Raw genomic sequence first — 22041 nt, 5'->3', positions numbered from 1 at the left:
GGCGGTTATGATATCGTTTAGTACCTTGAGTGTGGCTGAGGTGCACCCGTGACCGGCTCGGAAACCAGATTGCACAGCGGAGAAGGTACGGTGGGATTCGAGATGGTCAGTGACCTGTTTGTTGACTTGGCTTTCAGGGCAGGATGGATATAGGTCTGTAACAGTTTGGGTCCAGGGTGTCTCCCCTTTGAAGAGGGGGATGACTGCGGCAGCTTTCCAATCCTTGGGGATCTCAGACGATATGAAAGAGAGGTTGAACAGGCTGGTAATAGGGGTTGCGACAATGGCGGCGGATAGTTTCAGAAATAGAGGGTCCAGATTGTCAAGCCCAGCTGATTTGTACGGGTCCAGGTTTTGCAGCTCTTTCAGAACATCTGCTATCTGGATTTGGGTAAAGGAGAACCTGGAGAGGCTTGGGCGAGGAGCTGCGGGGGGGGGGAGCTGTTGGCCGAGGTTGGAGTAGCCAGGCGGAAGGCATGGCCAACCGTTGAGAAATGCTTATTGAAGTTTTCGATAATCATGGATTTATCGGTGGTGACCGTGTTACCTAGCCTCAGTGCAGTGGGCAGCTGGGAGGAGGTGCTCTTGTTCTCCATGGACTTCACAGTGTACCAGAACATTTTGGAGCTGGAGCTACAGGATGCAAACTTCTGCCTGAAGAAGCTGGCCTTAACTTTCCTGACTGACTGCGTGTATTGGTTCCTGACTTCCCTGAACAGTTGCATATCGCGGGGACTATTCGATGCTATTGCAGTCCGCCACAGGATGTTTTTGTGCTAGTCGAGGGCAGTCAGGTCTGGAGTGAACCAAGGGCTGTATCTGTTCTTAGTTCTGCATTTTTTGAACGGAGCATGCTTATCTAAAATGGTGAGGAAGTTACTTTTAAAGATTGACCAGGCATCCTCAACTGACGGGATGAGGTCAATGTCCTTCCAGGATACCCGGGCCAGGTCGATTAGAAAGGCCTGCTCACAGAAGTGTTTTAGGGAGCGTTTGACAGTGATGAGGGGTGGTCGTTTGACTGCGGCTCCGTAGCGGATACAGGCAATGAGGCAGTGATCGCTGAGATCCTGGTTGAAGACAGCGGAGGTGTATTTGGAGGGCCAGTTGGTCAGGATGACGTCTATGAGGGTGCCCTTGTTTACAGAGTTAGGGTTGTACCTGGTGGGTTCCTTGGTGATTTGTGTGAGATTGAGGGCATCTAGCTTAGATTGTAGGACTGCCGGGGTGTTAAGCATATCCCAGTTTAGGTCACCTAACAGAACAAACTCTGAAGCTAGATGGGGGGGCGATCAATTCACAAATGGTGTCCAGGGCACAGCTGGGAGCTGAGGGGGGGTCGGTAGCAGGCGGCAACAGTGGGAGACTTATTTCTGGAGAGAGTAATTTTCAAAATTAGTAGTTCGAACTGTTTGGGTATGGACCTGGAAAGTATGACATTACTTTGCAGGCTATCTCTGCAGTAGACTGCAACTCCTCCCCCTTTGGCAGTTCTATCTTGACGGAAGATGTTATAGTTGGGTATGGAAATCTCTGAATTTTTGGTGGCCTTCCTGAGCCAGGATTCAGACACGGCAAGGACATCAGGGTTAGCAGAGTGTGCTAAAGCAGTGAGTAAAACAAACTTAGGGAGGAGGCTTCTGATGTTGACATGCATGAAACCAAGGCTTTTTCGATCACAGAAGTCAAGAAATGAGGGTGCCTGGGGACATGCAGGGCCTGGGTTTACCTCCACATCACCCGCGGAACAGAGAAGGAGTAGTATGAGGGTGCGGCTAAAGGCTATCAAAACTGGTCGCCTAGAGCGTTGGGGACAGAGAATAAGAGGAGCAGGTTTCTGGGCATGGTAGAATATATTCAGGGCATAATGCGCAGACAGGGGTATGGTGGGGTGCGGGTACAGCGGAGGTAAGCCCAGGCACTGGGTGATGATGAGAGAGGTTGTATCTCTGGACATGCTGGTTGTAATGGGTGAGGTCACCGCATGTGTGGGAGGTGGGACAAAGGAGGTATCAGGGGTATGAAGAGTGGAACTAGGGGCTCCATTGTGAACTAAAACAATGATAACTAACCTGAACAACAGTATACAAGGCATATTGACATCTGAGAGAGACATACAGCGAGGCATACAGTAATCACAGGTGTTGAATTGGGAAAGCTAGCTAAAACAGTAGGTGAGACAACAACAGCTAATCAGCTAGCACAACAACAGCAGGTAAAATGGCGTTGACTAGGCAACGGGACCGACAGATAAAACAAACAAGCAGAATGGAGTACCGTGATTAATGGACAGTCCAGCGTGCATCAGCTATGTAGCCAAGAGATCAGTGTCCAGGGGGCAGCGGTGGATGGGGCAGGGAAGCTGGACTGGCGAGTGTTATCCAGGTTAAAAAAACTAACAATGACTAAATAGCTTGTAGCTAGTTAGCTGGTGAGCTTCTGGAGTGTGTTCTAAAAATAAAAATAATAGCGATTCCGTATCACATTGGGTGAGGCAGGTTTCCGGAAGGTATAAACAAATAAAAAATCGAAAAGAGATAGAAAGAGCTAAACAAGCTAGCAGTTAGCAGGCCGAATTAGCAAGCAAGGAGATAGCAACGGCTAGAGAGTTAGCCTTTGGGGGACGTCGCGATGGGGTGAGTCTGTTTATTCCTCTTCATGCGGTGACATCGATAGACCGGTTGTGGGCCCGGGTATTGTAGCCCAGGAGTATGCTACGGTGGTAGCACAGGTGCTCTGGCCGGGCTAGCTTCAAGCTAAGTGGGTGGAAACGCTAGCCATGAGTAATCATCCGGGGTTGCGGTTTAGCTAGATAGCTAGTTGTGAAGATCCAGCTGAAAAATGTTCCGTTTGCGGTGGGAATCCGGGGATGAAAAATAAATAGGTCCGTTATGCTCTGGTTAGAGTCGCGTTGTTCGAACTGGCAAGAGCTTTCCGAGCTAAAGGTTAGCTGATGACCGGTTAGCTGAAGACCGCTAGCATAGCTGGTGGTTAGCTGGCTAGCTTCAGTTGAGGGGTTCCGGTTCCGAAGTAAATATAAATACTTTAGGAAAAATAGCTACATTGGGTGAGGCGGGTTGCAGGAGAGTATTTGGAAGCTTAGGTTTAGCAAAATGTTTTTAAAGAGATATGCGAAGAAAAATATGTAAAAACGAAAAATAAACGATATATACGATATATACAAGGGACACGACACGACAGGACAACTTACTGCTACGCCATCTTGGATCATATCAATGCGCCAACAGTTGTTGCCTTCTCACCAAGCTGCTTGCCTATTGTCCTGTAGCTCATCCCAGCCTTGTGCAGGTCTACAATTTTATCTCTGATGTCCTTACACAGCTCTTTGGTCTTGGCCATTGTTGAGAGGTTGGAGTCTGTTTGATTAAGTGTGTGGACAGGTGCAGTTAATACAGGTAACGAGTTCAAACAGGTGCAGTTAATACAGGTAATGAGTGGAGAACAGGAGGGCTTCTTAAAGAAAAACGAACAGGTCTGTGAGAGCCGGAATTCTTACTGGTTGGTAGGTGATCAAATACTTATGTCATGCAATAAAATGCAAATTAATTACTTAAAAATCATACAATGTGATATTCTGGATTTTTGTTTTAGATTCCGTCTCTCACAGTTGAAGTGTACCTATGATAAAAATTACAGACCTCTACATGCTCTACATGCTTTGTAAGTGTATCAAATACTTGTTCTCCCCACTGTACATACACGTATGCATACATGTACACATATATACATACACATACCTATATTGATATACACACTTTTTAAAGAATATACCTTTATTATTCCCCGCAAAGCCTACCACCCTTCCCGCAATTGAAGTAAACTAATAAACACTTAGGCTTCTATCTTCAGTTTATACATCTTATACACATTTTACAGACACAATCTATTTTACAATAGTTATATTATGTTTGTTTTTAGTCCTTCCTCTATTTCTGATGTCCATCCAGTTTGATACAAGTTCCTTAATTTTTCCCCTTCTACTTGCCTCTTCCATTTTTGTGGTAATGCTGAAATTAAATGGTTGTAATTTTGGGTAGAGCAGACATTTCCATATGTCTGTGTTAGCTTCATGTGGGACATAACTCCACCAGTCCTATTTATGATACCATTCACAAAAATTATAAATTTTTTAAACATTTCTTCGAAAAATACTGTTTTTTTAATCAATAAGTATATTTGAATTTAACCAGAATATTTGTTGTATTATTTGTTCTGTCTTTTCAGGTGGATTAAACTGAAATTGCCACCAACTTTCTAAGGCTTTTTTAAATAACGATATTTTGGAGATTATTTCCTTTTCAAACAACCGAAAGTGAGCAGGTGTAATCTGAATAAAGGGAAAAAGGCTATTCTTGAACATAGGATGAGACATTCCTACCAATTTACTAGAGAACCAGTTTGGACTTAAGTATAACTTATGTATGACTGATGCCTTTAGTGAGAGGTCTAATGCTTTAATATTTAATCATTTCTGCCCTCCGGATTCATATTCGTTATATAAATATGCTCTTTTAATTTTGTCTGGCTTGCCGTTCTAAATACATTTGAATATATTTTGTTCATATAATTTAAAAAGCAGGTCACTAGGTGTAGGCAAAACCGTAAGCAAATAGGTCAACTGTGATATGATTAAAGAGTTAATCAGGGTGATTTTACCACAAATAGAAAGGTATTTTCCTTTCCATGGTAGCAAGATCTTATCTATTTTTGCTAACTTTCTATAAAAATGTATTGGAGTGAGAATATTTCTTTCTTTTGGGATTTGTATACCGAGTATGTCCACATATCTGTCAGACCATTTAATTGGTAAACTACACAGTAATGTAACATTTGCATTTTTTTATTGATCCAATACGTAATATAGTACACTTATCATAATTTAGTTTTAATCCAGAGAGGATAGCAAAAGTATCTAGATCCTCTATGAGGCCGTGGAGAGATTTTAATTGTAATTTTAAAAGAAAACATGAATCATCAGCGTACAATGACACCTTAGTTTTTAAGCCACGGATTTCTAATCCCTTAATATTATTGTTTGATCTAATTTTATCAGCTAACATTTCGATGGCAATAATAAATAGATATGCCGATAGTGGACAACCTTGTTTTACTCATCTAGATAGTTTCAAACTTTTTGAGATGTAGCCATTATTTACTATTTTACACCTAGGGTTACTATACATAACTTTAACCCATTTTATAAGAGATTCCCCAAAATCGAAATATTCTAGGCATTTATATATAAACTCATACTTTATAGTTTATCAAAAATCTTTTCAAAATCAGCTATGAAAACCAGGCTTGGTGTCCCCGAAATTTCATATTATTCTATTGTTTCCAGTACTTGTCTTATATTAACTCCAATGTATTGACCATGTAAAAAAAACATGTCTGATTAGGATGAATAATATCTGACAATACTTTTTTAATTCTATGTGCCAAGCATTTTGCTAAGCATTTTGCTAGGATTTTTGCATCACAACACTGAAGTGTAAGAGGTCTCCAATTGTTTTAATGGACTGGATCTTTATATATACTACTTGGGTCCTGTTTCAGTAATAATGATATCAGACCTTCTTGTTGCGTGTCTGATAATCTACCATTTATATAGGAGTGGTTAAAACATGCTAATAAAGGTCCTCTGAGTACATCAAAAAAACGTTTTGTATACTTCCACTGGTTCCATCCAGGTCTGGAGTTTTCCCAGTGAACTGCACTAACTTGGCAGCTAACACAGGCAGCTGTTTCATGGAAACTAGCTAATACATTGTGATTTAGTTATAATGTCAATACTAGCTACAGTGGTTAGCTAGCTTGGAGGAAGTATTTAGTGTTGTATGCATTGCGTCTATGCGCTTAGCTAGCTACCATCCCATAGCCTACATTGCATATGAAATGTGACTGGCTCATCCCTGGATGTACGGACAAAAAAGCTGGATGAGAGAATGCCAAGAGTGTGCAAAGCTGTCATCAAGGCAAAGGGTGGCTACTTTGAAGAATCTCAAATATAAAATATATTTTGATTTGTTTAACACTTTTTGGGTTACTACATGATTCCATGTGTGTTATTTAAAAGTTTTGATGTCTTCACTATTGTTCTACAATGTAGAAAATAGTAAAATAAAGAAAAACCCTTGAATGACTTAGGTGTGATCAATTTGATGTTATTTTAAATGGACAAAAGATGTGCTTAATTTTTTTTTTTTAAAGGACATTTCCGAGTGACCCCAAACTTTTGAACGGCAGTGTATATATTATTATTTTGTTGATTGCAATGGAATCATGCATTGCATGTTTTTTCTGTTCAGTTTTGATCTCATTTCCTTCTAAAAAACCCCACAAAAAGCCCAGAATGTTTCAATGCGTGACAGCAAACGGAAGATGAAAATCTTCCGTTTGTGTTGTATGGTCACTGGTGTGAGTTTGTTTAAGATAAATCAGAGTGACGTTTTCCTGCTTGTCCTTCACCGTCGTGGTCTGTTGCGTGTCATCTGTAAGCTTCAGCAACGAGTTCTAAGATCTGCTTTCCTCCCACCAAACTCTGCTCCCACACCCCCTTGTGCATGTGGGATTTCCCCTTCACTCTCAATCGCGGTCAGTCGAGCTTCAGCAAATGCCGAGAGCTACCCCTCCCTCCATCCGTTGCTCCCTCTCTCCCTCGGTTTCTTCCCTCTTTCCCTCTCCCCCTCCTCTGATGCACAGGTCGAGGCTGTGTTGCTCTAGTCAGTGCCTTTCCAGCTGTCCCAGCAGCTGTCTTTGAAATTTCCCCCCCCCACACACACACACACACCTACCTCCAGGAGGGAATGTTTAGAGGTTGGGGTAGAGGGTGGATATGTATGTGTGAGTGGGAAGTTGGGGAGTTTAATTCTTTCAGTGCTCTGTAGGAGTAGGAGAAGGGTGTGTTTGTTCAGGAAGAAGTTTTGCGACTTGTTATATTTTGGGTGTTAAAGTGCATTGAGATGGTCAATGTTGATTCTCTAACTCAGTGTACTTCTGACTAACTATATAATGGCAAGCATTTCGCTATACTAGCAATAACATTTGCTAACCATGTGTATCTGAACAATAAAATTTGATTTTGACACTTTCCTAATATTGAGTTGCACCCCTCTTTTTTGCCCTCAGGACAGCCTCAATTTGTCAGGGCGTGGACTCTATAAGGTGTCGTAAGTGTTCCACAGGGATGCTGGCCCATGTTGACTCCCAATGATTCCCACAGTTGTGTCAAGTTGGCTGGTTGTCCTTCGGGTGGTGGACCATTCTTGATACACACTGGAAACTGTTGAGCATGGGAAATCCAGCAGCGTTGCAGTCCTTGACACAAACCGATGTGCCTGGCACCTACTACTATACCCCTCTGAATGGCACACATACACAATCCATGACTCAATTGTCTCAAGGCTTTATCCTGTCTCCTCACCTTCATCTACACTGATTTAAGTGGATTTAACAAGTGACATCAATAAGGGATCATAGCCTTCACCTGGATCCACCTGGTCAGTCTATGTCATGGAAAGAGGAGGTGTTCTTAATGTTTTGTACACTCCGTATATATTTAAGTGCACCTTATTTAATATACCAGGCTTTTAAAATGCAATATTGGTGCACAATTTCTACTTAAAATATCAAATGGATGCAAAAGGCACTCTATTCGTGGAATGACCCAGGTAATATTTTTTCAGTGGGAATCTTAAGGATTTACCCACAAACAATGCCATTATTAGACTAACACATCTCTAAAGCTGGACAGGAGGCAAGACTGCTTGGTTTGTTTTCTCTCTCTCTCTCTCTCCCCCCTCTCTCTCTCTCTCTCTCTCTCTCTCTCTCTCGCTCTTTCTGTCTAAGAAAACAAGTAGTTGGTTCATCTTCTCACTTCCTCCTCTCGCTCTCTCTCTCTCTCTCTCTCCCTGTCTCTCTCGCTCTGCTTGTCTTTCCCCTCAACTGATAATTATGATCCCAAGTGTCTGTATGATGTAACCAAGATGCTGTTCCTGTTCGTACCTCTCAGGAAAGCTTTACAGCCTTGCATAACTTTACAGCCTTGAACTTCACAGTTTTCTCTTGGGTGTGCTTTTCCAGACCAAGACCCCCCATATTCCTGGACTAAAAAGTCATTTTTTAAGCCCACGTATCCAGATTAAGCCCACTCCTGGATTCTGAAAGCCTGCTCAGTGGAGAATGTCAGATTCTCTATTGAGCAGGCTTTCAAAATCCAGGAGTGGCTTAATTTGGGTAAATGGAAAGGGTCTCTTAAAGTGATATTGGTAATGCCTACGGGCGGCTTTAGTTTGATGTCCAATACCATATCCGAAACAAAGAGAAGGGCTTCCTGTCTTCTCAACCCCTGGAGGACTTTAAGCCAAATTCTTGTCACATTGCAACCAAGCGACTCCTGCACTACAGGCATTTTCTTCAAGTCAAATACCTGCTGTGAGGGCAGCTATTCACCCAGATGCTTTTGTCATTCATGCATTCCTTTGGATGAAGTGTCGTTTAGAGACGAGAGCCAAAGGCTGAGTCTGAGAGCCTGAAACAGATGTAGTACTGTAGTCTAGATTCCCCTTTGGTCCAAGCCAAAGGCTGAGCCTGAGAGCCTGAAACAGATGTAGTACTGTAGTCTAGATTCCCCTTTGGTCCAAGCCAAAGGCTGAGCCTGAGAGCCTGAAACAGATGTAGTACTGTAGTCTAGATTCCCCTTTGGTCCAAGCCAAAGGCTGAGCCTGAGAGCCTGAAACAGATGTAGTACTGTAGTCTAGATTCCCCTTTGGTCCAAGCCAAAGGCTGAGTCTGAGAGCCTGAAACAGATGTAGTACTGTAGTCTAGATTCCCCGTTGGTCCAAGCCAAAGGCTGAGCCTGAGAGCCTGAAACAGATGTAGTACTGTAGTCTAGATTCCCCGTTGGTCCAAGCCAAAGGCTGAGCCTGAGACCCTGAAACAGATGTAGTACTGTAGTCTAGATTCCCCTTTGGTCCAAGCCAAAGGCTGAGTCTGAGAGCCTGAAACAGATGTAGTACTGTAGTCTAGATTCCCCTTTGGTCCAAGCCAAAGGCTGAGTCTGAGAGCCTGAAACAGATGTAGTACTGTAGTCTAGATTCCCCTTTGGTCCAAGCCAAAGGCTGAGCCTGAGAGCCTGAAACAGATGTAGTACTGTAGTCTAGATTCCCTTTGGTCCAGCTAATAATAATAAAATAATAATATATGGTATTTAGCAGACGCTTTTATCCAAAAGCGACTTTCTGTCATGTGTGGATACAAGTCTCATGTATTTAAATCAATAGTGTTTAGCCTAAAGACAAATATTTCAAATATTATTTGAAATCTTTCAAATAGTTTAGCCAGCTAAATCCCTCCGGCTTTTCAAATTCATTCAACCGGATGGGAGAATGGACATAACATTGGTTTAATTCCGCTATTTCTCCTTGTGCCGTATGTAGTTGTTATCCGCCGTTTTCTTCTTTCTTCTTCTAGAGAGCTAAATTCACAAGTAATTCCAGCTAGACCTAGGCTCAAATATTCAAAATCTGTCAAGAACTATGTGTGTTTGCTTGCACCTGCCAGGTGCACTTTTGAGACGTATCAATTAGTTCCATTGTGCCAGGCAAGTTCAGTCAAGCACAGCTAAACTATTTGAAAGATTTCAAATTCTATTTGAACTATTTTTCTTTAGGCTAAACACAGTTGATTTAAATACATGAGACTTGTCAGATGTGATTTGCGTCACATTGCTTCTTCCGTTGTGGCAAAGGCACCTGAGGCTTATGGCTTTGTTGTCTGGTAGCTAGTATAAAGTATAGACCATATATTGTGTTCCCTAAAGGTTATTGGAAAGAGCAGAGGCTCTGAACTATCTATTCAGACCCCAGTCTTACCTACAGGTTATGGGAATTGTGCTCTTGTAGTATTTCTCTAGTAGATAATTGTATGTGTGGGGTACAGAGATAAGGTAGTCATTCAAAAATCATGTTAAACACTATTATTTTACACAGTGAATCCATGCAACTTATTATGTGACTTGTTAAGCTCATTTTTACTCCTGAATGTGTTTATGGTTGCAATAATAAAGGGGTTGAATACTTATTGACTCAAGACATTTCAGGTTTCATTTTAAATTAAATTTGTAAAAATCGATTGAAACATAATTGCACTTTGACATTATGGAGTATTGTGTGTAGGCCAGTGACACAATCTATTTTAAATACAGGCTGTAACACAACTGTAAAAAGTCAAGAGGTGTGAATATTTTCTGAAGACACTGTACTACAGTAATTTACGCAAAAACACAATAGTAAATACTACAGTATACTACAGTCCGTAAAAACACTACATGAATTACTAGAGTATACATTTTTTTGGGACTATAGTTAACTGTAAATACTACAGTATACGACAATAAATACTACAGTATGTACTGTAGTGTTTTTGCAGTACAAATCAATAGTAAGAAGGTGTTTCTAATGTTTGGTATACTCTGTGTATCACAATACAATATAGGTCAGCGAGTCATATCCATATTTCACAGTATAGGAGGAAATTCCCAAGCACTGGCCTTAGACCAGTTTTTCTCTGTTCTTTATTATGATTTGACTACACTACAATGCATTCGGAAAGTATTTAGACCCCTTGACTTTTTCCACATTTTGTTACGTTACAGTACGTCATAATGACAAAGCAAAAACAGTTTTTTAGACATTTTTGCAAATGTATTTAAAAAACAACGGAAATATCACATTTACTTAAGTATTCAGACTCTTTACTCAGTACTTTGTTGAAGCACCTTTGGCAGCAATTATAGCCTCAAGTCTTCTTGGGTATGTTGCTACAAGCTTGGCAGACCTGTATTTGGGGAGTTTCTTCGATTCCTCTCTGCAGATCATCTCAAGCTCTGTCAGGTTGGATGGGAGCGTCGCTGCACATCTATTTTCAGGTCTCTCCAGAGATGTTTGATCGGGTTCAAGTCCAGGCTCTGGCTGGGACACTCAACGACATTCAGAGACTTGTCCCGAAGCTCCTCCTGCATTGTCTTGACTGTGTGCTTAGGGTTGTTGTCCTGTTGGAAGGTGAACCTTCGCTCCAGTCTGAGGTCCTGAGCGCACTGGAGCAGGTTTTCATCAAGGATCTCTCTGTACTTTTCTCTGTTAATATTTCCCTCGATCCTGACTAGTTACCTAGTCCCTACCATTGAAAAACATCCCCACAGCATGATGCTGCCACCATTACGCTTCACGGTAAGGATGGTGCCAGGTTTCTTCCAGACGTTTGACATTTGGCATTCATGCCAAAGAGTTCAATCTTGGTTTCATCAGACCAGAGAGTCTTGTTTAGGTGACTTTTAGCAAGCTCCATGTGGGCTGTCATGTGCCTTTTACTGAGGAGTGGCTTCTGTCTGGCCACTACCATACAGGCCTGATTGGTGGAGTGCTGCAGAGATGGTTGTCCTTCTGGAAGGTTCTCCCACCTCCACAGAGGAACTCTGGAGATCTGTCAGATTGACCATCTTGGTCGCCTCCCTGACCAAGGCCCTTCTACCCTGATGGCTCAGTTTGGCCGGGTGGCCAGCTCTGTAGTCTTGGTAGTTCCAAACTTCTTCCATTTAAGAATGATGGAGGCCACTGTGTGCTTGGGGACTTTCAATGCTGCATACATTTTTGGTACCCTTCTCCAGATCTGTGCCTCCCCACAACCCTGTCTCGAAGCTCTACGGACAATTCCTTCAACCTCATGGCTTGGTTTTTGCTCTGACATGCATTGTCAACTGTGGGACCAATCAAGTTGTAGAAACATCTCAAGGTTGATCAATGCAAACTGGATGCACCTGACCTCAATTTCGAGTCTCATAGCAAAGGGTCTGAATATTTTGTAAATAAGGTATTTCTGTTTTACATTTTTTATACATTTGTAAAAATATCAAAAATCTGTTTTTGCATTGTCATTATGGGGTTTTGTTTGTAGATTGAGGATTTTTTCATTCAATTTTAGAAAAAGGCTGTAACGTATTTGTTACTTTTATTTCTTATTTTTCTTAACTACATCGTTGGTTAAGGGCTTGTAAGTAAGCATTTCACAGTGAGGTCAACACCTGTTGTATCCGGTGTATTTGATAAATAAAATTTGATTTGATTTGGATCAAAATGTCGAAAAACCGAAGGGGTCTGAATACCTTCCGAAAGCATTGTACAGTGGGACAAAAAAGTATTTAGTCAGCCACCAATTGTGCAAGTTCTCCCACTTAAAAAGATGAGAGAGGCCTGTAATTTTCATCATAGGTACACTTCAACTATGACAGACAAAATGAGAGAAAAAAAATCCAGAAAATCACATTGTAGGATTTTTAATGAATTTATTTGCAAATTATGGTGGAAAATAAGTATTGTTATAGCAGCAAAGGGGGGACCAACTCAATAGTAATGCCTATGATTTTGAAACGAGATGTTCGACAAGCAGGTGTCCACATACTTTTGGTCATGAAGTGTATAAATAAAGCAGTCAGGCCTTGTCCAGGTTGAACTGCTCCTAGATCAGTAGGTGAACCATATCACATGTATAAGGTCTGCTCTAGAATAAACTGATCCTAGATCAGTAGGGGAACCTCAGACATCTTTCACAACTGGGGGAGAAAGATACTCCATGTTCCCTGGGGGGAGGGGAGAAAGCCTTAACTAATGTGAAGGAGGTGTCATGGCATGTTAAGATTTACTGGGCAACTATTTTCACGAGGACCCTGACCGTGCTGGAAAACCAGATATTTACTTAACCGAGTTTGCAGCAGAAGAGGGTTCACTTGAGCATGTTTTCATAGCTACAATTGCTTCACATTGTCAAAATTCCTACGATTTCAATTCTAGTTGAAGTCATCATGATAAAATGTACTTTCTGAACCCAACAGCCGGTCATTCCCAGCAGTTTTGGGGTAGAAAGTGACAGGATTTCCGATTGTATCATGGACATTGACAATTGTGACTTCAACCACATTGTGGTTCATAACCATCATTATCCAAAAACCTATTTGAACTGTAGGCTATATTTAACTTTGGCGTTGTGAGAAAATCTTGAAGTTGCAGAAAATTTTGCCGAAAAATGATCATTCATGTCTTGCTGATGATAACACATTTGTGATATTCCAATCCCAGATCAACACCAATGGCTTTCTGGCAGTAGAAGAACCTAAGGTGGAGTCAGAGTACCTGGGAAAGATGCCTGCCAGCTTCGGAATGATTGCGATTTTCCTCGGAGATCTGGACAACAGCGACGGAGTGGGGAAGGTGTACTACCGGCAGGACAGCAGGCCCTCCGTGCTTCTCCGCACCATTGACCACATCAGCCAGGCATTCCCTCAGGACGATGAGATCAAGCCCACCCACGCCTTAATCATCACATGGGAGAACGTGGCTGCGCATGGCGAGCATGGTCGAGGAGATGGGCTGGACAGAAAGGTAAGGAGAACCCTCATAGATTGGCCTAGATAGGGTCATATTAATTTTTATGTCTTTTAAAATATGTCATTGGATATATTGAACTGTTGATGAACTTGTTTTAATGCAACGTTGATATGGATAGCATTTGAAATTATAATTTGACACCATTTTTTCTATCCACCTAATATGAAGTTGCCTAAAACCCATACATTGTACAATGTAGTTGCAGGTACAGTATAGTTAGAGTATTGTTACACATGGCTACATAGTCCTTCCAACTGTGTTTGCAGTTTTTATGGTGGGCTACATAGATTTTTTTAGTTACATATTTAGTTCACTCTCTCAAGCCAAACTCAAAGGTAGTGCACGAAAGAGGTAATAGGGTGCTAGGACTCAGTGTCCCACTTCTATCTTTTCTTTCTACCATGTAGAGAAACACGTTCCAGCTGGTGGTGGCGTCTATGGAGTCCGCCTCCTATGCCATCTTGTTCTACCCCAGGGAGGGGCTGCAGTACATCTCCACGCCTGTGGCGGGCCAGAGCGTACCAGTTCACACCGGTTTCAGCCAGGGCCTGGTTCAGGCCTGGTTCAGCTGGAGCAGCAGCCAGGGGCCCTACTACCGCATCACCACCGACGACGAGGCGTCCGTCAGACAGCTCTCCGAGTAAGTTGATTGGTTGGTGGGTGGGTGGGTGGGTTGGTTGGGTTGGTTGATTGGTTGATTGGTTGATTGATTGATCGATTGGATGATTGATTGGATTTCTGTAGTACGCTTCCAGATGCTCCAAGAACTTTACATAGGCTTAATAAGTGTTGTTCATAGAAAACTTGGTTAGGTTTCTGTCATTATGTTTTGAACTGGTATTTGCATAGTTACATTGCATTATGGTAATTATTTAATGATTACATATACCCTGACATATGCATAAAGCTTCTTCATAGAGGTAGGTGTCAAAATGATGCATTCTGTCTCCCGCTAGGGAGACCAACTCAGGCAGGCATGGTGTGTGGGTGTACGAGATCGGCACCTCCCCGTTCTTCTCCTCCATCACCCCAGGCCTGGTCACCAACCTGTCCCCGGAGGAGGGCGTGGCAGTTGGGCAGGTGGAGCCGGTGTCAGAGTCTCCACCCAGAAACACTGGAGAACAACAGGAGATTGAATTCCCTCCCTATGAGCATGAGGAGGAAGAGGAGACACCTGAGCCGGAGCTGCCCCCAACTGTCTACCCGGTCCAGTACCAGCCCAGATACCCTGTTGTCCCTGAGTCGCCCCAGCCCAGGTACCCTGAACCGGTCCAGACCAGCTACCCTGAGCCGGTCCAGACCAGCTACCCTGAGCCGGTCCAGACCAGGTACCCTGAGACAGTCAAGACCAGGTACCCTGAGACAGTCCAGACCAGGTACCCTGAGCTGGTCCAGACCAGGTACCCTGAGACAGTCCAGACCAGATACCCTGAGCCGGTCCAGCCTGCCCAGCTGCAGCCACCCCGCTACCAGCCTCAAACCCCACAGGTGGTGGTCGTGGATGAAGATGATGCCCTTGATGTTGATGGTGACCCATGAAAGAAACAACACCAATTGAATCTGTGTCTGAAATAGAAACAGTCAAGACTGCCATGACATAAACATTGGTTTAGTTTAGTTTAGTTTATTAGGATCCCCGTTAGCTACTGCACATGCAGCAGCTACGCTTCCTGGGATCCACATAAAACATACAAATACATGACAAAGTACCAAACAGGTATAGACAAGAACAACATAAGATATTACATTAAATTAAAAAAATGTAACGAAATAAGTTAAAAATAGGAAAGACAAAAATACTATTTACACACTATTCATATTCATACAGTACAGTTAAATTAGATGTTTAGAAAGAGGAGAGGCACTGTGATACATTTTAAAAAAAAATTACGGCTCAGGTTTTGCCTGAGTAACCTCTGGAGGCAGAGCATTCTGAGCGACGTATTAAATCTGTTTTTGGTTTGGGTAACGTGAAGAAACTCTGGTGGGGTATGTATAGTGCATTCGGAAAGTATTCAGACCCCTTGACTTTTTGCATATTTTGTTACATTACAGCCTTATTCTAAAATTGATGAAATTGTTTTTTCTCCTCATCAATCTACACAGAATACACCATAATGACAAAGCACAAACGTGTTTTTAGACATTTTTGAAATATAAAACTGAAATATCACATTTACATAAGTTTTCAGACCCTTTACTCAGTAGTTTGTTGAAGCACCTTTGGCTGTAATTACAGACTCCAGTCTTCTTGGGTATGACGCTACAAGCTTGGCACACCTGTATTTGGGGAGTTTCTCCCATTCTTCTCTGCAGATCCTCTCAAGCTCTGTCAGGTTGAATGGGAAGCGTCGCTGCACAGCTATTTTCCGGTCTTTCTAGAGATATTCATTCAAGGATGTTCAAAGACTTGTCCCAAAGCCACTTCTCCGTTGTCTTGGCTGTGTGCTTAGGGTCATTGTCCTGTTGGAAGGTGAACCTTCGCCCCAGTCTGAGGTCCTGAGCACTCTGGAGCAAGGTTTTCATCGAGGATCTCTCAGTACTTTGCTCCGTTCATCTTTACCTCAGTCCCTGCCGCTGAATAACATCCCCACAGCATGATGCTGCTACCACCATGCTTCACCATAGGGATGGTGCCAGGTTTCCTTCAGACATTCCTACTTGACATTCAGGCCAAAGAGTTCAATCTTGGTTTCATCAGACCAGAGAATCTTGTTTCTCATGGTCTGAAAGTCCTGTAGGTGCCCTTCGGTAATCTTCAAGAGGGATGTCATGTGCCTTTTACTGAGGAGTGGCCAGCTTGGCCAGCTCTATGATGAGTCTTGTTGGTTCCAAACTTCTTCCATTTAAGAATGATGGAGGCCTCTATGTTCTTGGGGACCTTCAATGCTGGAGACATTTTTTGGTACCCTTCCCCAGATCTGTGCCTCGTCACAATCCTGTCTTGGAGCTCTATTGGAGTGACAATTCCTTCGACCTCGTGGCTTGGTTTTTGCTCTGACATGCAGTGTCAACTGGTGTATCTTCTATTCCACTCCTATTCCCCAGGCACTATCATTTGTTGACTTCTGTAACCGTAAAAGCCTTGGTTTCATGCATGTTAACATCAGAAGCCTCCTCCCTAAGTTTGTTTTATTCACTGCTTTAGCACATTCTGCCATCCCTGATGTCCTAGCCGTGTCTGAATCCTAGCTTAGGAAGGCCACCAAAAATTCTGACCAATTACCACATTTTCCACCAAGATAGAACTGCCGAAGGTGGTGGAGTTGCAATCTACTGTAGAGATAGCCTGCAGAGTTCTGTCATGCTATTCAGGTCTGTGTCTAAACTGTTTGAGCTTCTACTTTTAAAAATCCACCTTTCCAGAAATTAGTCTCTTACTGCTTGTTATAGACCCCCCTCAGGCCCCAGCGGTGCCCTGGACACCATATATGAATTAATTGCCCCCCATTTATCTTCAGAGTTTGTACTGTTAGGTGACCTAAACTGGGATATACCTTAACACCTCGGCCGTCCTACAATCTAAACTAGATGCCCTCATTCTCACACAAATGATCATGGAACCTACCAGGTACAACCCTAAATCCGTAAACATGGGCACCGCCATAGATATCATCCTGACCAACCTGCCCACTAAATACACCTCTGCTGTCTTGTACCAGGATCTCAGCGATCACTGCCTCATTGCCTGCATCTATAATGGATCTGCGGTCAAACGACCACCCCTCATCGCTGTCAAACGCTCCCTAAAACACTTCAGCGAGCAGGCCTTTCTAATCGACCTGGCCCGGGTATCCTGGAAGGATATTGACCTCATTCCATCAGTAGAGGATGCCTGGTTATTCTTTAAAAGTGCTTTCCTCACCGTCTTAAATAAGCATGCCCCATTCAAAAAATGTTGAACTAAGAACAGCCCTTGGTTCACTTCAGACTTGACTGCCCTTGACCAGCACAAAAACATCCTGTGGCGTACTGCATTAGCATTGAATAGCCCCCGCGATATGCAACTTTTCAGGGAAGTTAGGAACCAATATACACAGAAAGTTAGGAAAGCAAAGCTAGCTTTTTCAAAGGAAATTTGCATCCTGTAGCACAAACTCCAAAAAGTTCTGGGACACTGTAAAGTCCATGGAGAATAAGAGCACCTCCTCACAGCTACCCACTGCACTGAGGCTGGGAAACACTGTCACCACTGATAAATCCACGATAATCGAGAATTTCAACAAGGATTTTTCTACGGCTGGCCATGTTTTAAAACTGGCTACCCCTACCCCGGTCAACAGCTCTGCACCCCCCACAGCAACTCCCCCATTTCTCCTTCACCCAACTCCAGATAGCTGATGTTCTGAAAGAGCTGCAAAATCTGGACCCCTTCAAATCAGCTGGGCTAAACAATCTGGACCTTCTCTTTCTAAAATTTTCCGCTGCATTTGTTGTAACCCCTAGTACTAGACTGTTCAACCTCTCTTTCGTATTGTCTGAGATCCCTAAAGATTGGAAAGCTGCCGCGGTCATCCCCTTCTTAAAAGGGGGAGACACTCTAGACCCAAACTGTTACAGACCTATATCTATCCTACCCTGCCTTTCTAAAGTCTTCAAAAGCCAAGTTAACAAACAGATCACTGACCATTTCGAATCCGACCGTACCTTCTCCGCTATGCAATCTGGTTTCCGAGCTGGTCATGGGTGCACCTCAGCCACACTCAAGATCCTAAACAATATCATAACTGCCATCGATAAAAGACGATACTGTGCAGCCGTCTTCATCGACCTGGCCAAGGCTTTCCACTCTGTCAGTCACCACATTCTTATCGGCAGACTCAACAGCCTTGGTTTCTCAAATGACTGCCTCGCCTGGTCTCACCAACTACTTCTCATATAGAGTTCAGTGTGTCAAATCGGAGGGCCTGTTGTCTGGACCTCTGGCGGTCTCTATGGGGGTGCCACAGGGTTCAATTCTCGGGCCAAGTCTTTTCTCTGTATACATCAATGATGTTGCTCTTGCTGCTGGTGATTCTCTGATCCACCTCTACGCAGACAACACCATTCTGTATACTTCTAGCCCTTCTTTTGACACTGTGTTAACAACCCTTCAGACGAGCTTCAATGCCATACAACACTCCACTTCCGTGGCCTCCAACTGCTCTTAAATGCAAGTAAAACTAAATGCATGCTCTTCAACCAATTGCTGCCTGCACCCGCCCGCCCGTCTGGCATCACTATTCTGGACAGTTCTGACTTAGAATATGTGGACAACTACAAATACCTATGTGTCTGGTTAGACTGTAAACTCTCGTTCCAGACTCACATTAAGCATCTCCAATCCAAAATTAAATCTAGAATTGGCTTCCTATTTCGCAACAAAGCATCCTTCACTCATGCTGCCAAACATACCCTCGTAAATCCTGCTGATCCTTGACTTCGGCGATGTCATTTACAAAATAGCCTCCAACACTCTATGCAGCAAATTGGATGTAGTTTATCACAGTGCCATCCGTTTCGTCACCAGAGCTCAATATACTACCCACCACTGCGACCTGTATGTTCTCGTTGGCTGGCCCTCGCTTCATATTCATCGCCAAACCCACTGGCTCCAGGTCGTCTATACGTCTTTGCTAGGTTAAACCCCGCCTTATCTCAGCTCACTGGTCACCACAGCAGCACCCACCCGTATCACGCGCTCCAGCAGGTATATTTCACTATACATCCCCAAAGCCAACTCCTTCTTTGGCCGCCTTTCCTTCCAGTTCTCTGCTGCTAATGACTGGAACGAATTGCAAAAATCACTGAAGCTGGAGTCTTATATCTCCCTCACTAACTTTAAGCATCAGCTGTCACAGCAGCTTACCGATCATTGCACCTGTACACAGCCCATCTGTAAATAGCCCACTCAACTACCTCATCCCCATATTGTTATTTATTATTTTGCCTTTGCACCCCAGTATCTCTACTTGCAGATTCATCCTCTGCACATCTATCACTCCAGTGTTTAATTGCTAAATTGTAATTATTTCGCCACTATGGCCTATTTATTGCCTTCCCTCCGTAATCGTACTACATTTGCACACACTGTGTATAGACCTTTCTATTGTGTTATTTGACTGTACGTTTGTTTATCCGATGTGTAACTCTGTGTTGTTTGTGTCGCACTGCTTTGCTTTATCTTGGCTAGGTCGCAGTTGTAAATGAGAACTTGTTCTCAACTGGCCTACCTGGTTAAATAAAGGTGAAAAAATAAATAAATAGACAGTTGTGTGCCTTTCCAAATCCTATCCAATCAATTGAATTTACCACAGGTGTATACCAGTCAAGTTTTAGAAACATCTCAAGGATGATCAATGGAAACAGGATGCACCTGAGCTCAATTTCTAGTCTCATAGCAAAGGGTCTGAATGCTTATGTAAATAAGGTATTTGTTGTTTTGTTTTTATAAATTTGCACACATTTCTGAAAAACTGTTTTTGCTTTGTTTTTATGGGGTATTGCATGTAGATTGATTTGCATATAATCAATTTTAGAATAATGCAGTAACGTAACAAAATATGGAAAAAGTCAAGGGGTCTGAATACTTTCCGAATGTATGTCTGTTTGAAGTGTATGCAAATAGATTATACAATTGGTTAGGCATTTTCAACACACACGTTTCTTAAAAAGACTAGAAGAGAAGAAGTATGTTTCTCCTCAACCCTCAACCATGATAGACTATCATGCATATTGTTGATGTTAGTTCTGTGTGTGCAGTTAGGGCAAGGCATGCTGCTTTGTTTTGTGCTCCTTAGTCTTTGGCCATGCTTCTTTGTTTAACCGGCCTACTAAAGTATTTTGTAGCAAACAAGAGCTCCAATTAAATTACAATCTTAGAAAAAAAGGGTTCCAAAATGGTTATTTCACTGTCCCCATAGGAGAAACCTTATTGATTCTAGGTAAAACTATTTTTGGTTCCAGGTAGAACCCTTTTTTGGGTTCCATGTAGGGTTCTTCAAAGGTTTCTCCTATGGGGACAGCTGGATAACCCTTTTAGGTTCTAGACAGCACCTTTTTTTTCTAAAATTGTATTTTTTCTAAGAATGTTGTTTGTCTTCTTTTCGGCAGTGTTTGCGTACAGTTCTGAGACATGCGCCAGTAACAGGCAGAAGTGCTCGTCTTTCGCTGACTGTAAGGACTACACCAATGGCTACTGCTGCCACTGTAGGCCTGGTTTCTATGGCAACGGCAAGGATTGTGTGGCTGAAGGTAGGAGTAACCCCATACCCAAAGTACATACAGTATTTGTGTAGTAAGGGTTAGGGCTATCCTGCTACCTTTCGTTAATGAAACATGTGAAATAAAGTTTTAGAATTATTCAAAATTTCATAATGAAATTGAAAACCTGAATACTTGACACACAGTCCCACATCAGTTACATTTGAACTTATATTAATTAAAATCGAATTCAATTAAGTTAATTTCCTTACATTCCACACCCAGGTAAGCCCCAGCGGATGAACGGCAAAGTGAGCGGCCGGGTGTTCGTGGGCAACTCGCCCTCGCCACTGGAGTTTTACAACAATGACCTGCACTCGTATGTGGTGGCCAACGATGGGCGCGCCTACGTGGCCATCAGCACCATCCCGGCCGGCTTGGGACCCTCTCTGCAGCCCCTCTCTTCCCTGGGAGGGGTCATCGGCTGGGCCTTCGCTCTGGAGCAGCCCGGCTATGAGAACGGCTTCAGCATCATCGGTAAGAACTGGTTCGCCTATTATCTTGCACATTGTTGTGTCATTAAGAGTTGTTTTAAGGTAAGAGCTGACATTGGGTGAATCACGAAAGTGATTCCTCGCTTCCTTGATTCATAGCGTCTTTCTCAAGACTTCCTTGCCCTGGAGAATGTCCATGAGAAGGGAACTCTGATCTTCTGCTTCAATGCGTTTGGAGAAAGAGGCGACGAACAACTGGAAAAACAGTTGAGAAAGTGCCATAGTGTCATTAAAAAGGCAGCAGGTGATTTGAATACATTAGGCTTTTCTAATGTGAATAGGGTCGCATTTGGTTTTGCTTCTCCTTCCATTGTTGCAAAGGCACCTGGGGCTTGGAACTTTGTTTGCTGTGGTCTAATGAGATGTCTTTCAAAGACAGGTGTGAATGACCGCTGTGGGATTTCTGCTTAGGTCAACATTTATTCAAGTTAAGTTTGATTAGTTTGATTTATTTGCTCTCTTTGAATGACAGATGATTTTTTTGTGTATGTCCAAAATCTGGCTTACATACTATTTACCTAAATTGCATACTGTGTACTAATAGTAGTACACACTGTTAAGAATGTACTGTTTAGTAAAAACGAATGCAGTAAGCAACAGATATCAGCATACTAGGCTCATCCATACGGAGAATGTGTCATCTAATGCACAATTGCGTTGATTCCTGCCATTCGTTCATTTTGGTACAGCACGTCCCATCAGGTGATTATCAGCTATTGTCAAACACACGTTGGTCTCGAAAGACGATTCTATTCCTCGCTAGTGTGTAGCGAATTCTACAAGATTAAAAGCCGAAATGTGTATGACGTCCTGGCATTTAAAGCATACAACATTTTGGACATTTG

The 22041-nt window shown here is 42.8% G+C and overlaps 1 protein-coding gene across 1 annotated transcript in view; it reads left to right on the top strand.

Moving 5' to 3' along the window:
• The window catches only part of LOC115142626 (nidogen-1-like), a 60606-nt gene that overhangs the window by 5390 nt on the left and 33175 nt on the right, over positions 1–22041 (top strand). The window contains exons 2-6 of the mRNA XM_029682222.2: positions 13152–13454; positions 13868–14100; positions 14417–14988; positions 20553–20693; positions 20928–21179. Of these exons, the coding sequence (XP_029538082.1) occupies positions 13152–13454; positions 13868–14100; positions 14417–14988; positions 20553–20693; positions 20928–21179 (1501 nt within the window). The remainder of the gene's footprint in view (positions 1–13151; positions 13455–13867; positions 14101–14416; positions 14989–20552; positions 20694–20927; positions 21180–22041) is intronic.

The sequence above is a fragment of the Oncorhynchus nerka genome, unplaced genomic scaffold (genome assembly GCF_034236695.1).
Source record: "Oncorhynchus nerka isolate Pitt River unplaced genomic scaffold, Oner_Uvic_2.0 unplaced_scaffold_38___fragment_2___debris, whole genome shotgun sequence".
Classification (NCBI taxonomy): domain Eukaryota; kingdom Metazoa; phylum Chordata; class Actinopteri; order Salmoniformes; family Salmonidae; genus Oncorhynchus; species Oncorhynchus nerka.
Note: the sequence above shows the minus strand (reverse complement) of the source record. Positions and strands in the feature narration are given on the sequence as shown.